The sequence below is a fragment of the Mobula birostris genome, chromosome 6 (genome assembly GCF_030028105.1).
Source record: "Mobula birostris isolate sMobBir1 chromosome 6, sMobBir1.hap1, whole genome shotgun sequence".
In the NCBI taxonomy this organism is placed as follows: domain Eukaryota; kingdom Metazoa; phylum Chordata; class Chondrichthyes; order Myliobatiformes; family Myliobatidae; genus Mobula; species Mobula birostris.
This window is the reverse complement of record NC_092375.1, coordinates 171,862,293-171,877,655: the sequence shown is the minus strand read 5'-3', so window position 1 is coordinate 171,877,655 and position 15,363 is coordinate 171,862,293. Positions and strand designations below refer to the sequence as shown.

The following is a 15,363-nucleotide window of genomic DNA, read 5'->3' as shown; positions in this document are numbered from 1 at the left end:
CAAGAATCACCAGATTCCTGCATGGTTCCGGGAGACTGGAAAATTGCAAATGTCACTCCATGCTTCAAGAAGGGAGGGAGGCAGAAGAAAGGAAATTATAAGCCAGTTAGCCTGACTTCAGTGTTGGAGTCGATTATGCAGGATGGGGTCTCAGGGTACTTGGAGGCACGTGATAAAATAGGCCAAAGGCAGTATGGTTTCCTCAAGGGAAAATCTTGCCTGACAAATCTGTTGAAATTCTTTGAAGAAATAACAAGCAGGGGAATCGGTGGATGTTGTGCACTTGGATTTTCAGAAGGCATTTTGTTCAACGCATGAAGCTGTTTAACAAGATAAGAGCCCCATAGTATTGCAGGAAAGATTCCAGCATGGGTAGAGCATTGGCTTATTGGCAGGAGGCAAAGAGTGGGAATAAAGGGAGCCTCTTCTGGTTCACTTTCAGTGACTAGTGGTGTTTTGCAGGGATTGGTGTTAGGATCACTTCTTTTTACATTACATGTCAATGCTTTGGATGATGGCATTGATGTCTTTGTGGCCAAGTTTGCAGACAATATGAAGATAGGTGGAGGGGTAGATAGTGTTGAGGAAGCAGTGAGTATGCGGGTCTTGGCAGATTAAGAAAATGGGCAAAGAAGTAGCAGATGGAATACAGTGCTGGGTAGTGTATGGTCATGCACTTTGAAAAAAGGGAAAAAAGCACAGACAATCCTCTAAATGGGGAGATGATTCAAATATCCAAGGTACAAAGAGACTTGGAATTCCTCCTGCAGGATTCCCTAAAGGTTAATTTGCTGGTTGAGTTTGTGGTGAGGAAGGCAAATGCAATGTTACCATTCATTTTGAGAGGATTAGAATACAAAACAAGGATGCAATGCTGAGACTTTATAAGGCACTGGTGATGCTTCACTTGGAGTATCGTGAGCGGCTTTGGGCCCATTATCTAAAAAAGGATGCAGTCAGCAGGATGACCCGCAACATAAAAAATGTACAAAATCGAAAAGGGTGAATACAGGACTGAAAGTGTTATAGCTGAATGCACGCAATTCACGGAATAAAGTAAATGAACTTGCAGCACAGTTGCAGATTGGCAGGTATGATGTTGTAGGCATCATGAATCGTAGCTGAAAGAAGAGTATAGCTGGGAGTTTAATATCCAAGGATACACATTGTATCGAGAGGACAGGCAGGAAGGCAGAGGGAGAAACGTTGCTCTGCGGGTAAAAGAATGAAATCATATCATTAGAAAGATGTGACATAGGGTCGGAAGGTGTTGAATCATTGTGGCCAAGGAACTGCAAGAGTAAAAAAAACCCTGTTGGGAATTGTATACAGATCTCCAAACAGTAGTAAGTATGTGGTAATAATGGAGGACTTCAATATGAAGGTAGTTGGAAAAATCAGGTTGATGCTGGATTATGGTGCCCATGAGATGGCTTTTTAGAGCAGCTCATGGTTGAACCCATTCTAGATTGGGTGTTGTGCAATGAACCAGAATTGATTAGAGACCTTAAGGAAAATTAACCCTCAGGGGTAATTGATCATAATGTGATCGAATCCATCCTGAAATTTAAGGAGAAACTAAAGTCACATGTATCAGTATTACAGTAGAGTAAAGGGAATTGCAGAGCCGTGAGAGAGGAGTTGGCCAGAATTGATTGAAAAACAACACTGGCAGGGATGATGGCAGAGCAGCAATGGCTGGAATTTCTGAGAGCATTTTGGAAGGCTCAGGATATATACATCCCAAAGAGGAAGAAGTATTCTGAAGGAAAGCTGACATAACCATGGCTAACAAAGCCAACATAAAAGCAAAAGAAAGGACATACAACAAAGCAAAAATTAGTGGGAAGTTAGAGGATTGAGAAGCTTTTAAAAACTAGCAGAAGGCAACTAAAAAAAGTCATTACGGTAAAGATGAATATGAAAGTTAGCTAGCCAAAAATATTAAAAGGGATACTAAAAGCTTCTTCAGATACATAAAGTATAAAAAAGAGGTAAGAGTAGATATTAGACCACTGGAAAACAATGCTGGAGAGGTAGTAATGGGGGGCAAGGAAATAGCGAATGAACTGAATAAGTATTTTGCAACAGTACTCGCTTTGGAAGATATTAGCAGTATGTTGGAAGTTCCAGGTGTCAGGGGGCATGAAGTGTGTGAAGTTACAATAACTAGAAAGAAGGTTCTTGGGAAACCGAAAGGTCTGAAGGTAGATAAGTCACCTGGACCAGATGGTGTACACCTCAAAGCTATGAAAGAGGTGGCTGAAGAGATCGTGGAGACATTGGTAATGATCTTTCAAAAATCACTAGATTCTGGAATGATTCCGGAAGACTGAAAAATTAAAAATGTCAGCCCACTCTTCAAGAAGGGAGAGATGTAGGTGAAAGGAAACTATAGGCTAGTTAGACTGACCTCAGTGGTTGGAAGGTGTTGGAATCGATTATTAAGGATAAGGTCTCAGAGTAGCTGGAGGCACATGATAAAATAGCCCATAGTATTTTTTATATTTAAGGCAGAGATTGATAGATTCTTGAATGGTCAGGGCATGAAGGGATAAGGGCAGAAGGTGGGAAATTGGGACTGAGAGGAAGATTGGATCAGCCATGATGAAATGACAGAGCAACTCGATGGGCCAAATGGCCTAACTCTGATCCTATATAACCATTTAACAATTACATCACGGAAACAGGCCATCTCGGCCCTTCTAGACCATGCCGAACTCTTACTCTCACCTAGTCCCACCGACCTGCACTCAGCCTATAACCCTCCATTCCTTTCCAGTCAATATATCTATCCAATTTAACTTTAAATGACAATATCGAACCTGCTTCAACCACTTCTGCTGGAAGCTCATTCCACACAGCTACCACTCTCTGAGTAAAGAAGTTCCCCCTCATCTCGGGATTGCTACCTGTGCCACGTGCTAGCGAGGGCAAGAATAGTAGGATCAGGCAGGTGAATGTGTGGCTGAGAGACTGGTGCAGGAGGCAGGGCTTCAGATTCTTGGATAATTGGGATCTCTTCTGGGGGAAGTTTGACCAGTTCAAAAAAGACGGGTTACACCTGAACCCGAAGGGGACCAATATCCTGGCAGGAAAGTTTAATAGAGCTGTTAGGGAGGGTTTAAACTAATTTGGCAGGGGGATGGGAACCAGAATGACAGAGCGGAGGAAGGGGAAAACAGAAATAAATCTAAGATAGTGGGCAGTAAAGTTGTCAGGAAAGACAGGCAGGTGATGAGGCAAATTTGTAGCCATTGGGATGAGTGCAGTGCAATAAAGTTGCAGTGAAATCAAAGCGAAAAGTACCAAATACTGGTCTTAAGGTGTTATACTTAAATGCACGCAGCATAAGGAATAAGGTGGGTGATCTTGTCGTACAGCTACAGATTGGCAGGAATGATATTGTGGCCATCACTGAGACCTGGCTAAAGGATACATGTCTCTAGGAGCTGAACGTCCAAGGATGCACGGTGTATCGGAAGGATAGGAAGGTAGGCAGAGGGGGAGGCGTGGCTTTATTGGTAAGAAATGATATTAAATCATTAGAAAGAGGTGATACAAGATCGGAAGGTGCAGAATCTTTATGGGTTTAGCTAAGAAATCACAGGGGTAAAAGGACCCTGATGGCAGTTATTTATAGGCCTCCAAACAGCTGCAGTGATGTGGACTACAAATTACAACAGGAAATAGAAAAGGCTTGTCAGAAGGGCAGTGTTATGATAATTGTGGGGGATTTTAACATGTGAGTGGATTGGGAAAATCAGGTCGGCACTGGATCTCAAGAGAGAGAATTTGTAGACTGTCTGCGAGATGGCTTTTTAGAACAGCTTGTTGTTGAGCCCACTAGGGGATCAGCTGTACTGGATTGGGTATTGTGTAATGAACCGGAGGTGATGAGAGAGATTGAGATGAGGGAACCCTTAGGAGGCAGTGATCATAACATGACTGAGTTCACTATGACATTTGAAAAAGAGAAGCTAAAATCTGATGTGTCTGTATTTCAGTGGAGTAAAGGAAATTACAGTGGTATAAGAGAGGAACTGGCCAAAGTTGACTGGAAAGGGACACTGGCAGGAAAGACAGCAGAGCAGCAGTGGCTGGAGTTTATGTGAGAAGTGAGGAGGGTGCAAGACAGATATATTCCAGAAAAGAAGAAATTTTCAAATGGAAAAAGGATGCAACCGTAGTTGACAAGAGAAGTCAAAGCCAAAGTTAAAGCAAGGGAGAGAGCATACAAGGAAGCAAAAATTAGTCGGAAGACAGAGGATTGGGAAGTTTTTAAAACCTTACAAAAGGAAACCAAGAAGGTCATTAAGAGGGAAAAGATTAACTATGAAAGGAAGCTAGCAAATAATATCAAAGAGGATACTAAAAGCTTTTTCAAGTATATAAAGAGTAAAAGACAGGTGAGAGTAGATATAGGACCAATAGAAAATGATGCTGGAGAAATTGTAATGGGAGATAAGGAGATGGCAGAGGAACTGAAGGAGTACTTTGCATCAGTCTTCACTGAGGAAGACATCAGCAGTATACCAGACACTCAAGGGTGGCAGGAAAGAGAAGTGTGCGCAGTCACAATTACGACAGAGGAAGTACTCAGGAAGCTGAATAGTCTAAAGGTGGATAAATCACCCAGACCAGATGGAATGCACCCGCGTGTTCTGAAGGAAGTAGCTGTGGAGATTGCGAAGGCATTAGCGATAATCTTTCAAAAGTCGATAGATTCTGGCATGGTTCCGGAAGACTGGAAGATTGCAAATGTCACTCTGCTATTTAAGAAGGGGGCAAGGAAGCAAAAGGGAAATTATAGACCTGTCAGCTTGACGTCGGTGGTTGGGAAGTTGTTGGAGTTGATTGTCAAGGATGAGGTTACAGAGTACCCTGGAGGCATATGACAAGATAGGCAGAACTCAGCATGGATTTCTTAAAGGAAAATCCTGCCTGACAAACCTATTACAATTTTTTGAGGAAATTACCAGTAGGCTAGACAAGGAAGATGCAGTGGATGTTGTATATTTGGATTTTCAGAAGGCCTTTAACAAGGTGCCACACATGAGGCTACTTAACAAGATAAGAGTACATGGAATTACAGGAAAGTTACATACGTGGACAGAGCGTTGGCTGATTGGCAGGAAACAGAGAGTGGGAATAAAGGGATCCTATTCTGGTTGGCTGTCGGTTATCAGTGGTGTTCCATAGGGGTCCGTGTTGGGGCCGCTTCTTTTTACGTTGTACATCAACGATTTGGATTATGGAATAGATGGCTTTGTGGCTAAGTTTGCTGATGATACGAAGATAGGTGGAGAGGCCAGTAGTACTGAGGAAACGGAGAGTCTGCAGAGATACTTGGATAGACTGGAAGAATGGGCGAAGAAGTGGCAAATGAAGTACAATATTGGAAAGTGTATGGTTATGCACTTTAGCAGAAGTAATTAATGGGCAGACTATTATTTAAATGGGGAAAGAATTCATTGTTCTGAGATGCAACAGGACTTGGGAGTCCTTATACAGGATACCCTTAAGGTTAACCTCCAGGTTGAGTCAGTAGTGAAGAAGGCGAATGCAATGTTGGCATTCATTTCTAGAGGAATAGAGTATAGGAGCAGGGATGTGATGTTGAGGCTCTATAAGGCGCTGGTGAGACCTCACTTGGAGTATTGTGGGCAGTTTTGGTCTCCTTATTTAAGAAAGGATGTGCTGACGTTGGAGAGGGTACAGAGAAGATGCACTAGAATGATTCTGGGAATGAGAGGGTTAACATATGAGGAACGTTTGTCCGCTCTTGGACTGCATTCCTTGGAGTTTCAAAGAATGAGGGGAGACCTTAAAGAAACATTTCGAATGTTGAAAGGCATGGACAGAGTGGATGTGGCAAAGTTGTTTCCCATGATGGGGGAGTCTAGTACGAGAGGGCATGACTTAAGGATTGAAGGGCGCCCATTCAGAACAGAAATGCGAAGAAATTTTTTTAGCCAGAGGGTGGGTGAATCTATGGAATTTGTTGCCACGGGCAGCAGTGGAGGCCAAATCATTGGGTGTATTTAAGGCAGAGATTGATAGGTATCTGTGTAGCCAGGGCATCAAAGGTTATGGTGAAAAGGCGGGGGAGTGGGACTAAATGGGAGAATGGATCAGCTCATGATAAAATGGCGGAGCGGACTCGATGGGCCAAATGGCCGACTTCTGCTCCTTTGTCTTATGGCCTTATGGTCTCATGTTACCCCTAAACTTTTGCCCTTCAACTCTCAACTTATGTCCTCTTGTTTGAATCTCCCCCATTCTCAATGGAAAAGCCTATCCCCCTCATAATTTTAAACACCTCTATCAAATCCCCCCTCAACCTTCTACACTCCAAAGAATAAAGACCTAACTTATTCAACCTTTCTCTGTAATTTAGGAGATGAAACCCAGGCAACATTTTAGTAAATCTCCTCTGTACTCTCTCAATTTTATTGACATCTTTCCTATAATTCTGTGACCAGAACTGTACACAATACTCCAAATTTGGCCTTACCAATGCCTTATACAATTTCAACATTACATCCCAACTCCTATACTCAATGCTCTGATTAATAAAGGCCAGCATACCAAAAGCTTTCTTCACCACCCTATCCATATGAGATTCCACCTTCAGGGAACTATGCACCATTATTCTTAGATCCCTTTGTTCTACTGCATTCTTCAATGGCCTACCATTTACCATGTATGTCCTATTTTGATTAGTCCTACCAAAATGTAGCACCTCACATTTTTCAGCACTAAACTCCATCTGCCATCTTTCAGCCCACTCTTCTAACTGGCCTAAATCTCTCTGCAAGCTTTGAAAATCTACTTCATTATCCACAACGCCACCTATCTTAGTATCATCTTCATACTTACTAATCCAATTTACCACCCCATCATCCAGATCATTAATGTATATGACAAACAACATTGGACCCAGTACAGATCCCTGAGGCACACCGCTACACACCATCCTCCAACCAGACAAACAGTTATCCACCACTACTCTCTGGCATATCCCATCCAGCCACTGCTGAATTCATTCTACTACTTCGATATTAATACCTAACGATTGAACCTTCCTAACTAACCTTCCGTGTGGAACCTTGTCAAAGGCCTTACTGGTCCATATAGACAACATCTGCTGCTTTACCCTCGTCAACTTTCCTAGTAACATCAAAAAATTCAATCAGATTTGTCAAACATGACCTTCAACGCAAAAATCCACGTTGACTGTTTCTAATCAGACCCTGTCTATCCAGATAATTATACATACCATCTCTAAGAATACTTTCCATCAATTTACCCACCACTATATCTTATGGTCTTATGGAAAACTGGTACGGGGGCCTACTGCATAGGACCAAAAGAAGCTGCAGATAGTTGTAAAATTAGTCAGCTCCATCTTGGTTACTAGCCTCTATAATATCAAAGATATCTTCAAGGAGTGATGCCCTATAAAGGTGACATTCATTATTAAGTAACCACATCATTCAGGACATGCCCTCTTGCATTTTTACCATCAAGAAGGAGGTACAAAAGGCTGAACGCACACAGTCAATGATTGAAGAACAGGGTCTTCCCCTCTGCCATACGATTCCTAAATGGACATCGAACCCATGAACACTACCTCACTTTTTTATAAACATACATTATTTTGGTTTTACACCATTTTTTGAATATTTCATATACATATATATACTTAACGTAATTGATTTACTTATTTATTTTTTCTTTCAATACTATCATGTATTGCATTGAACTGCTGCTGCTATGTTGACAAATTTCACGACACATGCCGGTGATAATAAACCTGATTCTGATTACTGAAGAATGTAACTGATGGGCACTTGTGCATTGAAATGATATTTGCCACTTATCAGCCTGAGTCTCATTGTTGATCTTGCCTTGATGTGTACAGCAAAAATAGTTTTATTATATATGGGTTTTTGAAATGAGCTCAATGTTTCCCACAGCTCTACTGCCAAAATAATAAAGGTGTGAAATTTAATTCAGTGTCTTATCCTCTCCAGCTTGTCTTTGGCTGACAGAGAGAAAGATACTTATGAGGCTTTTGAACCTGGCATTTTGCTGCATTCTGTCTTGGATCAACAAATGATGCTGCTGAGGGGCAGGAACACAGCTGCAAGATGTTCAGATTGACATTTTAAATTGTATCTTGGGTGTTTCATCACTGAACTAAAATAATAAAGCAAATTAATTGATTTCCCATGGCTTAATATAGTGATAGTTGAAGCAAATGTGAACTTTTCAATTCAAACAGACTTAAAGATTGGGTTAAAAAATGGAAACAGTGGGGGTTAGGGGTTGGCTATTGAAAATAATGTTATTGGTAAGGAGAAGCTGGAAGCAAGGAAGAAAGAAAAACAGGGAACAGAAAGTTTCAAAGAGAAAGCCTCAGCTCAGTAGGAAGCAAGAAAGAAATAAAGAGCTGTCAGTCAACTAATATAAATATTATGGTTTGCACAGTCAGAGACTGAAAATGCAATTGAGGGCAGGCATGTCTGCAAATTATAAAGGTGGTATATGGGGTATATGGGGTGTCCAGGGAGAGATAGCATTTCTGGTGAAGGGGTATATTGTATCCATTCCAGGGCAATTCAATTACCTTTGGTCCCCACTGAACACACAGCTCCCACCTGTGGCTCCAATTTGGTGACTGCATATGACAGTAGCCGAACCCTGGTACACCACTTTGACTGGCAAGCTAAACCAGGTGGGGGCAGCCGGCGGCCTCGTACCCTGTGAGATAAGGACATGCCTGCCCTTCCTTCCAGGTGGGGGCAGCCGGCGGCTTCCTACCCTGGTGAGATAAGGACATGCCTGTCCTTCCTTCCAGGTAAGGTCAGCTCAAATGGACTGGGCAGATGAGAGCGATAGTGAGATTCAATGAGCAGGAAGGTAGTTCTGCAATGCTTCGTGGGTAGTGAAGGGCATGACAAGGCATGGATAATGACATGGTCATCCACTGAAATCAAGGAAGAATGGATCTGGACTTCCGAGGCTGAGCGAGGGGAGCTGCCGCAGTGCAATGGCTTTTCCAATTTAAAAACAAGGTGAGAGGAGAAGATGGTGCAGTGCACGCGGCCTCTCCTGTGAAATGATATCATATTTGTTAAATAGGGGTCGTGCACAATCCTGATTTGATGGAGGCAGATGTGACAACACGGAGGAACATCTGGTGAAACTTCTGAAATGCCTGTTTCGCTGCCGCCGCTACTGTGTGATCCGAAATCTCCGGGGGGGGGGGGGAAGGCCCCGAATCCTCGGCTTTGCTTGTTGCTCGGCGGCTGGGGCGGGGTCGAAGTGCTCGGCAGAGATGGTGCTCGGTGCTCGGTGTTGGAGGGCTGGTCTGAGGCTCGAAGTTTTCAGATGGACTCAGAGTCGGACTGTGGTTGGGTGCTTCCGGGATGCTGCATCGGCAAGTTTGTGGCACTGGAAGCTCATGGCAGGGAGAGTTTCTCCCTTCTACCATCTGCATGAGATGTTGGGGCTATCGGGAATTGGACTTTTTTTTACCGTGCCCATGGTCTGCTCTTATCAAGTTACGGTATTGCTTTGCACTGTTGTAACTATATGTTATAATTATGTGGTTTTTGTCAGTCTTAGTCTTGGTCTGTCTTGTGTTTCTGTGATATCATACTGGAGGAACATTGTATCATTTTTTAATGCATGCATTTCTAAATGACAATAAATGAGGACTGAGTGTCCTCATAATCTAAAAAAAAATCTTATTCATGAGTAATGCAAGGTAAGACTGGGGTAAGGAAGGAGGGTCTATTTGGGATTAACATTAACAATTTCTTCAGTTGCAAAAGTACATGGGCAACACTGTGATCAACCAACTATGGTGCATGAATACCATGGAAAATTATTTTTCTCCCCCATTTTTTTTATAATTGTAAAACATACCTTCTGTTTTACTTGCAGTATATGTTAAGTATTCGAACAATCTGGTCACCCCATATAGAAAGAATTAAAAGATTTTACTGATGTTGATGTTTTATTTGGCCTTATTCTTACCTGGTCTTTGCTAAACGTCACCATTCCTTGGTAAGCAGCATCTGCAGTGGCAAAGATATGTGGTGGATTTGAACAACGCCTGACTCCGTGATAAACCTTTGAAAACTGTAATTAAATTCAAGATTGTTTAATGTCATTTCCTGTACACAAGTGTAAGGAGAGCGAAATCCCTAATTAGGAACTTTGAAACACCAACTAAGAATTTAAAGCTAGCACCATTACTAGGAACTGGAGTAGCCACTACATTCCTACATGTAGAGAACACATTAAATCAAGAAAGTAATTCCAGATAAATTATATGTCTTTTTTTAGGCAGTCATTATAACCAAGGATGAATTGTTTCCACACTGGTTTACTGGGTTCTGCAATGGCTACTATGGAAATCACTGATCTGTCTTTAGATGTTGCTTCTTATCGACATTGGAAATATCACACTAAGAATAGACTACTAGAAAATAAATACAAACAGAAATACTGCGAATTTTCCATCATTTAAACAACAGTAAAAGCTCTACAACATCTTCAGCTGAGATCAACTTATTAATTGTCTTCTTCCTGTGCCTTTTCTGCTTTGTATGGTTTATTCACACACAAACTTGAAGAGTCACTGATTGTTAGCTGGTTGAGCACCATTCGTACACCTGAAAATTACAAATGATTACTCCACTCTTTAAGAAAGGAGGTTGCAAACGTTACTCCACTCTTTAAGAAAAGAGGAAGGCAGCAGAAAGGAAATTATAGACTAGTTAGCCTGACCTCAGTGGTTGTGAAGACGTTGGAGTCAATTGTTAAGGATGAGGTGATGGAATACTTGGTGACACAGGACAAGATAGTACAAAGTCAGCATAGCTTCCTTCAGGGAAAATCCTGCCTGATGAATTTATTGGAATTATTTGAAGAGATTACAAGTAGGATAGATAAAGGGGATGTAGAGGATGTTGTATATTTGGACTTTCAGAAGGCCTTTGACAAGGTGCCACATGAGGCTGCTTGCCAAGTTAAAAGCCCATGGTATTACAGGAAAATTACTAACATAGGTTAAAGAATTGCTGATTGGTAGGAGGCAGCAAGTGGGAATAAAAGGATCCTTTTCTGGTTGATGTCAGTGACTAGCAGTGTTCACATCTTTTTATGCTGTATATAAGTGATTTAGATGATGGAATAGATGGCTTTGTTACAAAGATTGGTGGAGGGCCAGGTAGTGTTGAGGAAACAGATAGGATGCAGAAGGACTTGGACAGATTAGGAGAATTGGCAAGAAAGTGGCAAATGAATACAATGTTGGAAAATGCATGGTCATGCACTTTGGTAGTAGAAATAACCGTGCAGACTATTTTCTAATGTGGTGAAAATCCAGGAATCTGAGATGCAGAGGGACTTGGGAGTCCTTCTGCAGAACACTCTGAAAGTTAACTTGCAGGTCGAGTTGGTGATAAGGAAGGCAAATGCAATATTAGCATTCATTTCAAGAGGTCCAAAATACAACAGCAAAGGTGTGATGCTGAGGCTTTATAAGGGACTGGTGAGGCCTCACCTTGAGTGCTGTGAACAGTTTTGGACCCCTCATCTTAGAAAAGATGTGCTGGCTTTAGAGAGGGTCCAGAGGAGGTTCACGAGGGTGATTCCAGGAATGAAAGGGTTGTCAAACGAGGAACGTTTGATGGCTCTGCATCTGTATTCGCTGGAAATCAGAAGGATGGGGAAGCAAAAAAACCCTTTCAACCCTTCAAGTGTTGAAAGGCCTAGACAGAGTAGATGTGGAAAGGATGATTCCCATGGTGGGAGAGTCTATGACAAGAGGGCACAGCCTCAGGATGGAAGCTTGCCCTTTCAAAACAGAGATGCAGAGAAATTTCTTTAGCCAAATGGTGGTGAATTTGTGGAATTTGTTGCCACATGCAGCTGTGGAGGCCAGGTTATTGGGCATATTAAAGGCAGAGATTTATATGTTCTTGATTGGATATGGCATCAAAGGTTATGGGCAGAAGGCTGTGAACTGGGGTTGAGGAGGAGATAGAAAAAAGCATCAGCCATGATTGAATGGCAGACAAGACTCGATGGTCCAGATGGTCTAATTCTGTTCCTATGTCTTATGGTCTGTGGTCTAAAATTACTTGAAAGGTCCCATGAATGCCACAAATCCAGATTATATATCCTCTTCTCCACGCATCTCTTGTGAAGAGATAACTTCGTATTCTTTTTTTTGGTAAAAGTCCCATTGGCATAAAGAGATAGAGGAATTCTACAGCAAAATTCCATCTTGTTACAGATTCAATTCTGTCAAAAAATGGTATTACAAGAAAAAACACACCTACCAACTAACCAATCAACGCCCAATGCTGCCCGCCCAACTCCTCCCATGATTCCTTCTCCCTTATGATGCTCAAATCTTTGCAATACACAAGAACTTAGATCATACCTCTGGAGTGTATATAGATAGATCCTGGAAAGGGTTTAAAGCAATTAAGATGTCTCCAACATAGGTGTATATCTGTAACTCTGAATACCTTTTCTGTAGGCAATTGATGATGGTTTCCTTGGAAAATCAAAAAATGTAAAGTTTTAGGTTTTCAAATAGCTGCATTGTAAAGATGCTGCTCACTAGTTGCCTTGAATTAAAAAAAAATTCTAGAAAAAGTCATTATCACTCAAAAGCATGATACAATCCTTTCAGGGTTCCTGAGAAGAGGTTCAAATCAAAAACAGAAAATCAAACAGCTGCACCTATTTTACACTTTCATAGAAAAGTGTTTATGTCAGTCATGCCCAGGTACAGACTTCAGTTTTTTTAATTGAATCTGCCAATCTGCCATTTTAAGGAGAATCAGTCATTATCTTATTGGTAGTTTCTTTGCCAAAATTAGGAGACACTGCAGTTAAAGAGTATTGACAAAGAAACAAAAAAAAGGAATCAGAAGACATATGTGATTACAATTGTAAAACCACTCAGTAAATGCTAAAGTGGAAAGTAATAGAAAATTAAATGGCAAATGTACGAGGGGGAAAAAACAATAGGAATCTTCATGCAACCTAACTTTTCCAGACTACAGATTTTAATTCATACAGGCATTACAGAATCCGCAAGGACAATTCTTTATTTCTAATTAATAGGCAGTAAACAGCACAAAATTTGGCATTCAATTTTTTTATAAAGTGACAGTATAAACATAAAAAATAAGAAGCTCCAACAGATCAGTTGGTATATCATTATGTGTTAACTCCTAACAATTATTGATGGATATTTCACTTCTGGAAGGTGCATTTTCTCTATTCTCATTCTTTGAACTCAACATTGTGCCAAAATGCAGCAGGAGCACACATTAAATTCAGAATGTCACTTATCTTACTATGATCTTGTTAATATCTCAGGTTGATAGCCTTGCACCAAACTTAAAATTTCATTGTTTTGAAATGTTGAAGTGTTGATTGAACTCTCTTCCTCAGTGTACAGTGGAAGACTTTTTGTATGTTTAGGGCTGAGATAGATTCATAAATATTTGATAAGAAAAGAGGCATAAGATCATCAGAGGTAGATGGGAATGTACGGTTGTGGTCACATCAAACCAGTTTTGATCTATACTGATCTTCTGCTCCTATTTCATATCTTCAGTTTGAATATTCCTTTTAGAACAGAAAGGCACGGAGGTCTGATGGAATAATCTACACTTGCCTGGATGCATACACTTTTAACAACATTCAAGAAACTTGACAAAGCAGCCAACTTGATTAGAACCACATCTACCAGCCTGGACATACATTCCTACTGCCACTGGTACACAATAGCTGTAGTCAACATCACCTACAAAATGCACTGCAGATAGCAATTCCCAAACCCACATCTAGATAACGAGGAGGAGCAACACTGCAAATGCAAAGGAGCATTATCAGCTATAGATTCCCCTCCAGATCACACATTATCCTGTTAGAAATACATTACCGCTAGGTCTAAATCCTAAAACTTCCTACCCAGCAGAATTGTAAAGTACCTTCTCTGGAAAGATTGCAGGGATTTAAGGCAGCACTTACCAGTATGTTCTCAAGGACAATTGGAAGTGAGCAATGAAATCTGGCCTTGTCATCGACACTCAGATGCCAAAAACTGAATTTAAGAAAAGGGCTTTGGAGTTCCTTCAAATATCAGAAACATCCAACATGATCTCACAGGTTTGACAGCCAGCTAGGTAAGTTGGTGTCAGCTTTCAGCTATTTGTTCTTACACCTTTGTCTTGTGATGTGACTTATAACTGCCAAGGCCCTTCTATAGAAAATATAGGCAGCATTTCACCATTAAGCTTGGAGTCTATCAATTCCAGTCAGGCATCCACATGGATTGAAAGGGACAAGCGCTATATTTCAGATGCATCCCATTATGCAAAGGACTAGCAGAAGCCCTCTCCATCTTGTCCAGGAATGCAAATGCTGTGCAGGCTGTGAGTAGGGGCAAACTTGATCAATCAGTCCCACCCCAATCTCCACAGCAAGTCTTTACTCTTTTCTTATATTTGTTCATCAGAATAAAACAGTACCACTGAGATGTTACAGAAGTGTTTCTTTATGATGATAGATAATATTTACCTTAGACAAAGAAGCATTTTAAAAACCGTACCTCATCAAGGAATTCAAGGGTGACTAAGTCATCAGACATGTTCTGACCACTGCTCTCTGAGGCCCTCATGTGATGATTTCTTCTGTTACAGGTGTGCTCTTGCCTGTTTAAAACAAATGACATGGAAAAGGCATGAACAGAATGATTGGATAATCAATTACACAGCTTGGATTAAATTAATTATGGCATTTTATAATACCATTTCTTTGGCTTCCTACTTAATACTAGAAAGCATTAGCTCTGTCTGTCATTGTTACAAATGCATGCATTCAGATTAAATGTCTTAATTTTTTTTACATTTTCCCCTATTCTGATTCTAGTTGGACAATATGCTAATATTTGCATCTTTGTTCCTTCATGTTACACTCTGGTTATTATAACCCATTTTGATAACCTGCACCATCAGCTTATCCTTTTTGTGTTTAATTTTATAAATTTGCTCTCTGCAGTCTTAATCGTGCTTGCTTTGATTGTGGATGGCTGGATAAGAGCCCTGGCGACTTGAGCAGAAGACTCAACATCTATTGCAAAACGAAAAGTCGGTCACACATTCCTTGACTCCAAAGGTCTTTTAAATCTCATCTAAATAGTGAGCACTGCAGCCGGCCAAGCAGATAAAGCTGTTAAATTCAGTAGTCTCACTGGCATCCTAAATGAATAATTATCCCATCACTGGCCAAGATGAACAGGAGTGTTTCTCCAGGCCT

General features: G+C 41.0%; 1 protein-coding gene across 12 annotated transcripts in view; it reads right to left on the bottom strand.

The window, feature by feature from the left end:
• Window positions 1-15,363, bottom strand: part of myo3b (myosin IIIB) — a 484,195-nt gene that overhangs the window by 321,419 nt on the left and 147,413 nt on the right. For all 12 annotated transcript variants that reach the window (XR_011886449.1, XM_072261905.1, XM_072261912.1 and 9 more), the window contains 3 exons: window positions 14,657-14,759; window positions 12,470-12,586; window positions 10,051-10,155 (listed from right to left, as the gene is read on the bottom strand). Coding sequence is in view for 11 of the 12 variants with exons in the window: in XM_072261905.1 (XP_072118006.1) it covers window positions 10,051-10,155; window positions 12,470-12,586; window positions 14,657-14,759 (325 nt within the window). In the remaining variant the exon portion in view is untranslated. The remainder of the gene's footprint in view (window positions 1-10,050; window positions 10,156-12,469; window positions 12,587-14,656; window positions 14,760-15,363) is intronic.